Source organism: Muscardinus avellanarius, assembly GCF_963383645.1.
Source record: "Muscardinus avellanarius genome assembly, chromosome: 16".
NCBI lineage: Eukaryota > Metazoa > Chordata > Mammalia > Rodentia > Gliridae > Muscardinus > Muscardinus avellanarius.
The window spans coordinates 4116617-4128787 of record NC_137802.1 but is presented as its reverse complement, the minus strand read 5'-3'; the positions used below and the strand labels follow the sequence as shown (position 1 = coordinate 4128787).

Sequence of the window (12171 nt, the reverse complement as noted above, 5' to 3'; positions counted from 1 at the left end):
CCGGGTGCCCCCCCCTGGCCATCTGCACTCCTGCCCCCCATGGCCATCTCGGGAGCCGGGGAGGAGGTGCTAAGTGTCGGGGCCCCCGAGCCCGAGCACAGGGCCCCCCCGCACGCCCCAGTCGGCCCCGGCGGCGCCCCCTCCCGGCCCCCCCCCCGCGGGCCTCGCACCTCGCCCCTGCCCGTGCACGTCCGCAGGGCGGGGTGGGGGGGGGTCTCGGCCGGCGCCCCCAGGACGGCAGAGGCCGATTCTTTCTTTGCATGGTGCTTAGGACGGGCCGCCCGCAGCCTCTGAGCGTGCATGGCAGATATACCCGGCTCCGCCGCCCTCGCCTCCTCTAAAAAAAAGAGAAAAAGTACAAAAAAAGTACCCTCGAAGAAAACCCCACGTTTCCTATAATTTGCACGAGATTCCCTATCACATGACGTGCCTTGCCTTGAGAACAGTATTACCTTTAAACAATATCAGCGGCCGCTGCATGAGCTGCACGTGTAGTTAAAAAGGGGAGAAAGAGACGAAACAGACTCGAAAAGGGACGCGCTCCCATCTGTAGAAATAATGAGGAGGAGGAAATGAGAATTTTTTTTAAAAAAAAAAGAAAAAAATCTGCTTTAATAAAGCGAGCCACCAGGAGATGGCAGACGGCCCCCCCCGACCCCCCTGCCTCCTGGGCTCCTGCATTTGGGGGGCTGCACCCTGGTGCTCACCTGGCACCCAGGAGCCAACACAGGCTCCGAAGGGGGGGTCAGAATCCCTGCCCAGAGAGGACAGATCTCAGGGGCCCGCTGCGGGGCACAGGGGCCCCCCAAGTGCCAGGCACTGAGCCCAGGGCCCCCCATGCGGGCTGGTGTCCCCGAGCAGGGTCCCAGCCTGGCCCCGCAGCCGCACCCCGTCCCTTCACCCTCCTCCCCAAAGGGCCTCCTCCCCGGACCCCGGGTGGGGGCAGCCTGCCCTCCCTCTAAGCCCCCCAGCTCCGATCCTCCGTCTTCCAGCGATGACTGAAGGGTATCTGGTATGACAGAACAACAAGTCAAAACTATATATGCAATATCCGTCTGTCCGTCCCCACGGGCCGCCCGGCAACCACGGCCCGGCGTGCCGGGGACAGCCGGGGAAACCGAGTCACCGGCCCGGCCTGGGGCGCTGACCGGGCTGTTTGTCGTGTCCTTGAGTTTTAGGTTTTTTTTTTTTTCTTTTTCTCCTTTTCTCTCTCTTTCTTTTCTTCTGATTTTCTTTGCTTCTCACTTGACCAAAGCGAAGCCCACAGCCAGGTGGTTAGTGGGCAGCCATGCGGCCAGGCCTCTGTGGTCACCAGCCTGCCCCTGCTGCCCCCTCGGGGTGCAGCTTTGTCTCGAGAGCTGGCCCCCCCACAGTTACTCCCCCAGAGGCCCCTCGGCAGCCCCAGGGCGGGGAGAGCCCAGCTGGCCGCACCCTCGGGCCCGCCCCGGCCCCCGTCCAGCGTCCAGACGGCCTGGGAATTCTTCCCTGTGTACCCGGGGAAGCCGGGAGCAGCCAGAGTGCTGGGGGCCCGCCCCTCCACAGACCACCCTGAGCTGCACCCTGGTCTCACCCAGGTCCGGGGGCCCTCGCCCCGGCACCAGCGCCCGTCCCTGCAGGTCATCCCCCAAGGAACAGGTGCAGAGGATTTTTTTTCCTCACCCGTGTAAGAATCTCACACCTTCACAGCCGTCCCCCCAGGCGCCATCCGCGCAGAGCCCCCACTGCCCGCACAGGGCAGAGCAAGACGCCCCACGTCTGTGCCAGTTGCGGGGGCCCCATGCCCAGGGCCAGGGCCCGAGCTCAGAGGCCCCGCCGGGACCAGACAATCACCCGGGGACAGAAGGCCAAGAGCATGGGGGCCCCAGAAAGCGCCCCAGGAAGGCCGGCCGGCCCACGCCGTCCCTAGAGGCCACCCGGGCAGTAGCCCGTACCCCGTACCCCGATTCCCCACCCCAAAGGTCCTTGGGCCCCTGCCCCGGCGCGGGCACGCATACGAGTTTGCAGTTTCTTTTTCTTGCAACCCCGATGTCCCCCGAGCCCCAGAAGGCTTTCTTCCTCTCACGGGGAGAGGTTTATCTAGAGTGAAACCCGCCCTCAAAACCAGCCCCCTCGCCCCGTCTCTGGACATTCCCCCGAGTGTCGAGCCCCCCCGCCCGCCCCCCCGCCCAGGCCAAAGCGGGTCAGCGCCGGGTCCCTCCCCGGCCCCGCTGCCCCGGCCGAGGCAGGAGGCGCCCCAAAACCACGCCAGCAGAACTTGTTGCCCGCGATACCAAATTAGACTTCACAAGCAGTGCCTCACACGTCTGCTGGTAGAGTTTTGGGGTTCTCTCCTTCCCCCTCATTTTCTGTCCCCCCCACAACATCCCCCTCCCCGGCCTCACTGAGACATGGGACTGGAAAGGGGGGGTGCCTCCAACACAATCAGGGCTCCAGGGAGGGAGGAGGCCATGCACCCCAAAGTCCCACCGCGCCCGGCACCCCAGTCACGCCTGCAGCGGAGAGGAGGCCCCGGGAAGGGGGCGCAAGCTTCCCCACCCACTCCCCAGCTGGAACCCCCAAATGCATCCACGCCTACCCTCCCACGGTGAGCTCCCCCAAAACCTTCAGCAGGTCCAGGGGTCCCAGCCGGTGACCCCAGACCCCCCGCACCCCTAGACAAGCCGCAGGTCAGAGGGCCGGCCGGGGCCGCCGGGACGGATGTCTGGAGATTTTTCTTTTATGGTTTTTCTTTTCCCTCCGAGTTTTGTTTTTCTTTTTTGGTGGTTTCATTTTGTATTGTATTCATATCATAGGCCAGCTCGTGCCGTCCCCCCGTTCCTCTCCGCCGCACACTCGGGGCGCAGCCCGCGCCCCGCCCGCTCATAACCTCGTATAGAACGCAATCCTTTGGTTTCCGCGGACGCGCCTACCCGAGTACCATTCACAGAGAAAGCAACTCTGGTTGGTTGTTTCCCTATGCAAAAACAAAAACAAAAAAAATACAAAAAAAAATAGTGAAAAAGGGGGGTTCCATAAAAGATTCAATAAAAGGCAAAAAAAAAAAAAGAAAAAAATGTAAAAATTAAACAAGCTATGCTTCGACTCTTCCCGGCGGCGTCGGCGTCTCTTTTCTGCGGTCGCAAGGCGCTGCCGTGGGTCTCTTGGCAAAGAGAAGGGGGTGGGGGCCGGGGGCCCTAGCGCGTCCCGGAGCGCGGGGCGCACACCTGCGCTCCCAGAGACCCGAGCCTGAGACGGGGGGATCGCAGGCTCCGGGCCGGTGGCAGATGCTTTAGGCAACTTAACGAGAGGCCCCGTTTCAAAATTAAAAAGAAAAAATAAAGAAACAGCCGGGCGCGGTGGCGCAGGCTCGTCATCCCAGCATCCGGGAGGATCGCGGCTCGCAGACAGCCTCAGCTACTACTTAGGCCCTTTGCAGATCATTGAGACCCTGTTTCATAAATAAAGAATAAAAAATAAGGCTGGGGGAATCGTCTGGAGATAGAATGCCCTGGGGTTCCATCACCAGAACTGGGGAAAAAAAATCGGGTTGGGGGTATAGCTCAGAGGTAGGATGCCCTGGGTTTCATCCCCGGTACCGCAAAAAAGTAAACAAATAAAAAATTTAAAAAGTGTCGGGCGTGGTGGCGCACGCTTGTAGTCCCCGCGCTTGGGAGGCTGAGACGGGAGGATCGCACAGGTTCGAAGCCAGCCTCAGCTACTTAGTGAGACCCTGTTTCTAATAAAATAGAAAATAGGTCTGGTAGCATAGCCCAGAGGTAGAAGGCCTCTGGGTTCCACCCCCAGTACCACCAAAAAATAAAAAGAAACAAAAAGAAATAAATAATGCAGTCCTGGTGGCCCACACTTATAATCCCAGTACTTGGGAGGCCGAGACAAGACGATCGCAGGTTTGAGGCCAGTCCCTGCTACGTAGCGAGGCCCTCCACAACTTAGCGAGACCCTGTGAACAAATAAAATTTAAAAATAGGGTGCCCCAGGCGTGGTGGCACACGCTCGTCATCCCAGCACTCGGGAGGCTGAGACCGGAGGATCGCGGTTCGCGGACAGCCTCAGATACTCAGTGAGGCCCGGTTTCAAAATAAAGAATTAAAAATAGTGCAGGAATTGTCGTTTGGAAGTCGAATGTGCCCGTGTTCCATCCCCAGACCCGCAAAAAATTTTTTTTTTAATGGCTGGGGGTGTAACTCACAGGTAAGACATCCTCGGGTTCAGCCCTCAGTACGTTCCCCCCAAAAATGGCTCGAACTAGATATGCCCTTAGATGGAGAATAAACTTCTCACACACTAGGAACCAGTTTCACCGGCGGTTTCCAGTCCTGGGTTTTGTCGGCGTTTCCCGCCCCCTGGCGGACGGTCCTGGAGATTTTTTTCCCCAGAAGGAAGCTCCTGGCCAGCAGCGTCCGTGGCAGGGACCCCGAGTCCCGGGCTGGGATTGGAACCCCAGACAGCTTTACCAAGACCCTCGTAAGGAAGAGGCCGCGCAGGTGGCGCCGCTGTAAACCCACTGCTTAGACGGCTGAGAAAGAAGACACGGGCTCGAGCCCAGCCTCGGGGACTTAGCAAGACCCTGGTTTTTGTTTTTTGTTTTTTGTTTTTTGGGGTTTTTATTTTGCGGGTCTGGAGATGGAACCCAGGGGCATTCTACCTCCAAGCTACAGCCCCTGACATATATATATATATATATATATATATATATATATATATATATATTTTTTTTTTTTTTTAATTTATTTAATTTATTTTTTTTGGTGGTACTGGGGGTGGAACCCAGAGGCTTTCTACCTCTGGGCTATACTCCCAGACCTATTATATATTTTATTTGGAAACAGGGTCTCACTGAGTTGCTGAGAGCCTAAGTAGCTGAGGCTGGCTTCGAACCTGCGCGATCCTCCTGTCTCAGCCTCCCAAGCGCGGGGATGACAAACGTGCGCCACCACGCCCGGCTCTTATTCTTTATTTTGAAACCGGGTCTCACTGAGTTGCCGAGGACCTCACTAAGTAGCCGAGGCTGTCCGCGAACCGCGATCCTCCAGTCCCAGCCTCCCAAATGCTGGGATGACGAGCGCGCGCCCCCACGCCCGGCTGGCCTGGGCAATTTAGCAAGACCCTGTCTCACAACAAGAAATAAAAAGGGCCGGGTGTGGCTCAGCGGTCGGCACTTGCCTGGCCTGTGTGGGGCCCCGAGCACCCCAGCCCCACAGGGTTACGGGAAGGAGAGTGGGGAGAACAAGGCTAAGGTCCAGGGCAAAGTCTAGAACCCGGAGCGCTGTAGGAGAGGGTCAGGGGACAGGGCGGTGGAGAAGGCGCTAGCTCTTCCCGAGATCCTGGACCCGGCACCTGCTGACAGGGCGGCCACGCGCCCCCAGACAGGCGCTGACGGGCCTTCCCCACGCTGCGGGGCTCAAAGTCCAGGGCTGGGGAGCCACGGGTGTGACGCCCGCGCCATCCCGCTTTCCCACCAGCCAGCTGCTCCCCACCCTGGGCTCCTCCCCCAGGGGACACTGAGCCCCAACAAACCGCACGCACCCTCTCAAAGGCTCCTAGACATTCTTTACTGGGGACCCTCGACAGCCGAGCTCGGCAGACAGACTGCCAGGGGGTGGAGGGCAAGTTCTGGTCAGTAGACATCAGGCGGCGGTCAAAAAAAGCGGGTCAAAATGGACAGACCCGTCCTGGGGGGCTTGGAAGTTTTCCCGTCTTTCTTACACTCTGCAAGCGGAAGAAAAATCACCGGAAAGAACCAGATCAGCAGGGAACCCCCAAACGGCCACGACACGCCCACAGAGCCCTCCTGCGGGAGGCAGGGAGGCCAGAGTCCTCCCTCCGGGCACTGTGTTCGAGGCCCACGCGGTATCATTTGTCTGACTTCAAGTCCAGGTGTTGCGTGGGGAGGGGCGCCCACGAGGGCTGCCTGGCGGCGGCGGCCTCCTCACATGGGCGTGTAAGCGTGATCACGTGTGGGTGCCTGCTCCTCCAGCTCCAGCCCCGGGTTGCTCTCCCCGCCCAGCTGGGCCCGATTCTTCTTCTTCTTCTCTTTCTTCTCCTTCTTGTCTTTGCTGTGGGGAGCACAGGCCATGATGAGAAGCGGGCTCTTTGGCTGGACGGGCTCTCGCCTGTGCCGGGCGTGTGGCCAGGGCTTCACCGGTGGCGCGTGGGGGCCTCGCGGGAGCCTGGCCGGAGCCTGCCCAGCCGTGAGCAGCAGAAACAAGGCCCGAGCGCTCCACGGACGGAGGAGGGCCAGCCACGGAGGCCGGGTGGACGCAGGGTGGGTGGATGGGTGGATGGATGAATAGATGGATGGGTGGATGGATGAGTGAATGGGTGAATAGATGGATGGATGGGTAGATGGATGGGTGAATGGATGGATGGATGGATGATGGATGGATGGATGGATGGATGGATGGGTGGGTGGGTGGATGGATGGATGGATGGATGGATGATGGATGGATGGATGGGTGGATGGATGGATGGATGGATGGGTGGGTGGATGGGTGGGTGGATGATGGATGGATGGATGGATGGGTGGGTGGATGGGTGCTGGGCGTGGAGGAAGCCACCCCTAGGAGCACTGTTGGGTGCTGGGTCCTCCCGCACGTCCTGGAGCCCGGTGGGCTCTGAGGGAACCCCTGCCGCCCCGCGCAGGCCCAGCAGGCAGGCTGCCCCACCCCGGCCCTCCCTCTTGGTCCAGCTGGGGGCCTTGGCTCGAGATGGGATCCTGCCCCCCGCCGGAGCCGCAGCAGGGAGCCGGGAGCGAAGGCTGGGCGTCAGGGATGCCTAAGGTGACTTCAGCCCGTGGTTACGGTGAGAGAGAAGAGAAGCGGGCTAGTGAGCAGAAGGGGAAAGGCCAGGGTGGACCAGAGCAGAGACCGAAGGAGGAGGGGAGCCGCAGACGTGGGCCGGCGGTCTGATCAGAGGAAAGGGAGGCCGCCCGCCGCGAGGGCCCCCACGCCCGCTGCGCCCACCCTCGTGCCCTGGACTACCTGGGCTCCGGCTCCGGCTCCGGCTTGGAATCCCTCCTGATGGAGGCCACCTCCTCCTCGTCCTCGGCCCTGCAGACGCGGAGAAAGCAAGCGGGAGGTGAAGACGGTCAGCCCGGGCCCCTCCCTGGGCTCCCGCGGGCAGTGAGGACGGGGCGGCACCTGGGTTTGGAGCACCAGACGCGGTTGGCCAGCATGAGGACAAACACGATGAACAGGAAGACGACCACGGCCGTCAGGCCCAGGAGCCAGGGCTGCATGCGGCCCGCGGAGGCTGTCGGGGTGCGGAGGGCTGAGTGCGGAAGGCCCGGGCGCGGGCGCTCAGACAGACAGGGTCTTGGGAGAGTGGCGAGGCCCAGGGAGCCCGGGGTCCCGGGGAGGAGAGGGGCGCGGGGCGGAGGGGCTCAAGGGAGGGGCCTGGAGGCAAAGAAGGGGAGACCCAGCCTGGCGTGGAGGCGCGTCTGTAATCCCAGTATTTGGGAGGCTGAGACAGGAGGATCTCAGGCTCGTGGCCAGCCTCTTAGACTAGCTAGTGAGACCCTGTTTCGAAATAAAATAGGGCTGGGGGTGTAGCTCAGAGGTAGGATGCCCCTGGATTCAATTCCCAGTACCACAATAAAGTAAAATAAAATAAATAAGAGCTAGGCGTGGTGGCACGCACTTGTCACCCCAGTACTGGGGAGGCAGAGGCAGGAGGATCGCGGTTCGCGGACGGCCTCAGCTACTTAGCGAGGCCCTCGGCAACTCAGTGAGACCCGGTTTCAAAATAAAGAATCAAAAATAAGGATGGGGGTGGGGGTGGAGCTCGGAGGTAGGATGCCTCTGGGTTCCACCCAGTACCGCAAAAAACAAAATAACAAAATAAAATAGGGCTGAGGGTGTAGCTCAGAGGTAGAGTGCCCCTGAGTTCAATCCCCAGTGCCACCCATGTACACACACGCACACGCACGCACACGCACACGGAAATGGCTCAGATTGGAGAAGAGCCCTGGGGTGTCTGGGAAAGCCGAGAGGCTCGCAGATGAGCTTAGGATGGGGCTCAGCGAGGGGGCCCTGGGGGAACTTTGGGCCCAAGAGGGGCCTTCGCGCACCCTCAGGGTCCTCTCGGAGACCCCGGTTTCTCCTCATGGAGAAGGGGGCGAGCCCCCCACCAGCCCCTTCCCACGCCCCCTGCCGGGAGCCGGGGCGCCTACCCTCCTGGGCCCGGGCGGGCGAGAGGAGCAGGGCTGCGAGCACCACGAGGGTCCCCCGCGCGTCCATGGCGGCTAGAGAGCGCGGCCCGCGGCCCGGGGATAAGGCGGCCGGCCCCACCCTCCCTCCAGGAGGGCAGCTCAGACTCTGGACCCCGGTTAACAATTAACTCAGGGCGTCGCCCTCTGCCCCCCAGCCCGACGGCCTCGCCCGCCGGGGCCTGAACCCACGGAGGGCTCGGGCAGCGCCCTGGTCTCTGGCCCAGCGCCCGCACCTCAGGGCTATTTCCTTCTTTGACGCTGGGCAAGATGTGGCCGGCCTTGTTTTGACCCAGCCCCGCCCTCCCTTCTTCTCCCTTTTATTTGTTTGTTTGTTTGTTTTGCGGGTCTGGGGATGGAACCCAGGGGCATTCGACCTCCCAGCTACACCCCCGCCCTATTTTTCTTTTTATTATTTATCTATTTATTTATTTATTTTTGGAGGTAAGTTCTTTATACAAAGGCCATGGACACCATGGACCACAGGCATCTGCTGCAGGTTGCATGCTGGACAGCAGAGTCTGGGGAGGGGACAGCTGTCGGGGGAGACGCCGCACAGGCCCCGGGGCTCCAGCACAAACCACAGACAGAAGGCAGAGCGCACACACGATGACAGGAAGGGAAGTGGGGCTGGAAGGGCCCTGCCCTCTCCTCCGTGTCCTCCAGGAGGCCCCCGATCCTGGCGCTCAGATTCCAGCCGTCCATCCAGGAGGGCCTGTGAGTTCAGACAAGCCCAGAGTGGCTTGCTCTCTGTATATGTAAGCCGAGTCAATGAACTGCCTCAGAGTGGACAGGGCCAGCAGTGAGATGGAAATAGGACGTTTATCAAAGTACTAGACACAGCTTGGCACACAGAGGTCTTCAATAAATAGCCAAGAACATTTAGCTCAGAGAGGGACTTTCTCAGAAGGCCAAGATGTGAGATCACTTCCCAGGAAATTCTCAGGGCAAAAAATATGGAACGCTTCACGAATTTGCGTGTCATCCTTGCGCAGGGGCCATGCTGATCTTCTCTGTATCGTTCCAATTTTAATATACGTGCTGCGGAAGCGAGCACTTATTCTTTATTTTGAAACCGGGTCTCACTGAGTTGCAGAGGACCTCGCTAAGTAGCCGAGGCTGTCCGCGAACCGCGATCCTCCCGTCTCAGCCTCCCCAGGGCTGGGATGACGAGCGCCCCCACGCCCGGATTTATTTATTTTGGAACAGGGGTCTTAGTAGGTCGCTAACTCTAAGCCGCTAAGGCTGGCCTCAACCCCTCAATCCTCCAGTCTCAGTCTCCAGAGTATTGGGAGTGCAGGTGTGCCCCGCCACACACAGATCCAGCCTGAACACGTGTGTGTGTGTGTGTGTGTGTGTGTGTGTGTGTGTGTGTGGTGCTAGGGAGTGAACCCAGGGGCATTCTACCTCTGAGCTCCATCCCCAGCCCTGTTTTTTATTCTTTACTTTGAAACCGGGTCTCACTGAGTTGCGGAGGGCCTCACTAAGTAGCCGAGGCTGTCCGCGAACCGCGATCCTCCGGTCTCAGCCTCCCGAAGGCTGGGATGACCCGGCTCCAAACTGGACACTTTATACTCTTCCCCCCACCCGGCTCCTGGCCCCCGGGGCTCCCGGGCAGCTCATGGGGTCCCTGGCCGTGCCGTGCACGCCCCAGGCCCGGGTGCGCAGGTTGGCCGGGACGGGACGCCCTGGGCAGGGCGGGGCCCAGGACCTTTGACTTTGCCTCGGTTGATTAGATAGAGCGGACCCAGCTGTCACGGCCCGGGCACGTGAAATCAAGGCCTGGAGCCACCGCTCACGTGTTTATGGCGTGCCGACTGTATACCCGGCGATTCCTGTCTTCCAGGGGCCTGAGGGAGCGGCCGGGCCCATGGCCTCGGCACAGGCTGACTCGGGCTGCCTGGTCTCCGCACAAGCCGGGCCCGCCACCAGCCACGCGTGCAAACACTAAGCTCCTGCTGTGTGCAAGTCTCCAAGGGAAGGGAGCCTCCGGGGAGCCGGGGTTCTTGGTCACCTTTGGAAACCAGAATTCCCCGGCCCGTGGCCTTGTGGGGCTGGCGTTCCCGGCTCAGTCACTCAGCCGGGCTTTTGTGTGTGTGGTAACGGGACGGAACCCAGGAGCACTTGACCTCCGAGCCACACCCCCTGCCCTACTTTTCATTCTTTATTTTGAAACAGGGTCTCACTGAGTTGCCGAGGGCCTCACTAAGTAGCCGAGGCTGTCCGCGAACCGCAGTCCTCCGGTCTCAGCCTCCCGAATGCTGGGATGACGAGCGTGCGCCACCGCGCCTGGCTGCTTGGCTCATTTTATATATTTGCTGATTGATTGATACTGCCATCCTCCTGTCTCAGTCTCCAAGCACTAGGATTACAGGCATGCACATTCATTTATTTATTTGTTTATTTATTTGCACTGGGGATTGAACCTTGGGGCATTCTCCCTCTGAGCTACACCCCAGCCCCATTTTCCCCCCACCCCCATACTAGGGATGGAACCCAGGGGCATTCTACCTCCAAGCTATATCCCCAGCCCTATTTTTTATCCTTTATTCTTCTTATTATTTTGCTTTGTTTTTGTGGCACCGAGGATTGAGCCCAGGGGCACCCTACCTCCCAGCTATACCCCAGCCCTGCTTAATTTTTTTTTTTTCATTCTTTATTTGGAAACAGGGTCTCACTGAGTTGCGGAAGCCGAGGCTGGCTTCGAACCTGCGCATCCTCGCGTCTCCGCCTCCTGGGCCGCCAGCCGGCTCCAGCTCTCCCTCCCCCAGCGCCCGCAGACCCCGGCGGGGGAGCCCGTCCGGCCTGAGACCCCCCCCAGCAGGGCCAGGTCGGGGCGCCGGCCTCGCTCAGTCCTCCCTCCGGAGGGGGCCTCGCCCGGGCGGGTCCCTGAAGACCACCGAGGGCCGGCGGGGGTCGCGGGCCGGGGGCTCCGCGGGGGCGTCCTCCTCGCCGCGCCAGGCCAGCGCCAGCTGCAGGTCGAGCTCCTCCAGGTCCTCGGCGGCCAGGCTGGGGCGCAGCTCGCGGGGCGCGTCCTCCTGGTCCGGCTTGGGGCCGAAGGCCCAGTCTGCAGGGGGCGCGGCTGAGCACGGGCGCCCCCCGCCCACCCCGGGCCCTCGCGGCGCCCCCCAGCCCACCCCGGGCCCTCCCTCCCGGCGCCCCCCGCCCACCCCGGCCCTCGCGGCGCCCCCCGCCCACCCCGGGCCCTCGCGGCGCCCCCCAGCCCACCCCGGGCCCTCCCTCCCGGCGCCCCCAGCCCACCCCCGGCCCTCACGGCGCCCCCCAGCCCACCCCGGGCCCTCCCTCCCGGCGCCCCCCGCCAACCCCGGCGCCCCCCGCCCACCCCGGCCCTCGCGGCGCCCCCAGCCCCATCCGCAGAGGGCGGCGCTCACCCGCCAGGTCGTGGGCCAGGTCTTTGATGAGGTGCCCGACGATGGCGTAGGCCACGGCCAGCACCAGGATGGAGGCGATGAGCAGGTACAGCGCGTACCGCGGCAGGCGGACGGCGTCCAGCGGCGGCGGCCGGTACTCCTCGTACATGGGCGGGGCCGCGCCCCAGCCCTCCGCCTCCGCCATCGCGCCCAGGGTGACCCGCGGACGCAAGTGTCACGGGGCTTGGAGTAAGAGGATTGGGGGCCTCGGCCACCATCTGCTCGGATTACTCGGCCGCAAATCACTTCCGTCCACTGCCGCCCCCCTGGCTCCCTTCCAACCGCGGGGGGGGGGGGTCTCTCCCTGCCCCAGGGCCTTTGCACCTGCGGAGCCTGCTTCTAGAGACTCCCACCAGACTCTTCAGGCTGCTTCCCCCAGTGCATTTGTTCGCGAGTATTTACTAAGCAGCTTCTGGGACCTTCTTTCTGCTTTTTCTTTCTTTCTTTAGGTACTGGGGAGTAAACCCAGAGACGGTCTACCTCTGGGTTACCCCCCACCCCGGCCCTTTTTATCTTTGTTTTGTTTTGTGGCAC

General features: G+C 61.5%; 1 protein-coding gene across 1 annotated transcript; it reads right to left on the bottom strand.

Annotated features, from left to right (window-relative positions):
• Nucleotides 1–11055: 11055 nt before the first annotated feature.
• On the bottom strand, nucleotides 11056–11782 carry SMIM44 (small integral membrane protein 44; the record flags this gene model as incomplete). The annotated part of the gene is made up of 2 exons (XM_080713916.1): nucleotides 11056–11273; nucleotides 11599–11782. 2 exons carry the CDS (start codon nucleotides 11780–11782, stop codon nucleotides 11056–11058), a joined length of 402 nt encoding a protein of 133 aa, XP_080570042.1.
• Nucleotides 11783–12171: the final 389 nt, after the last annotated feature.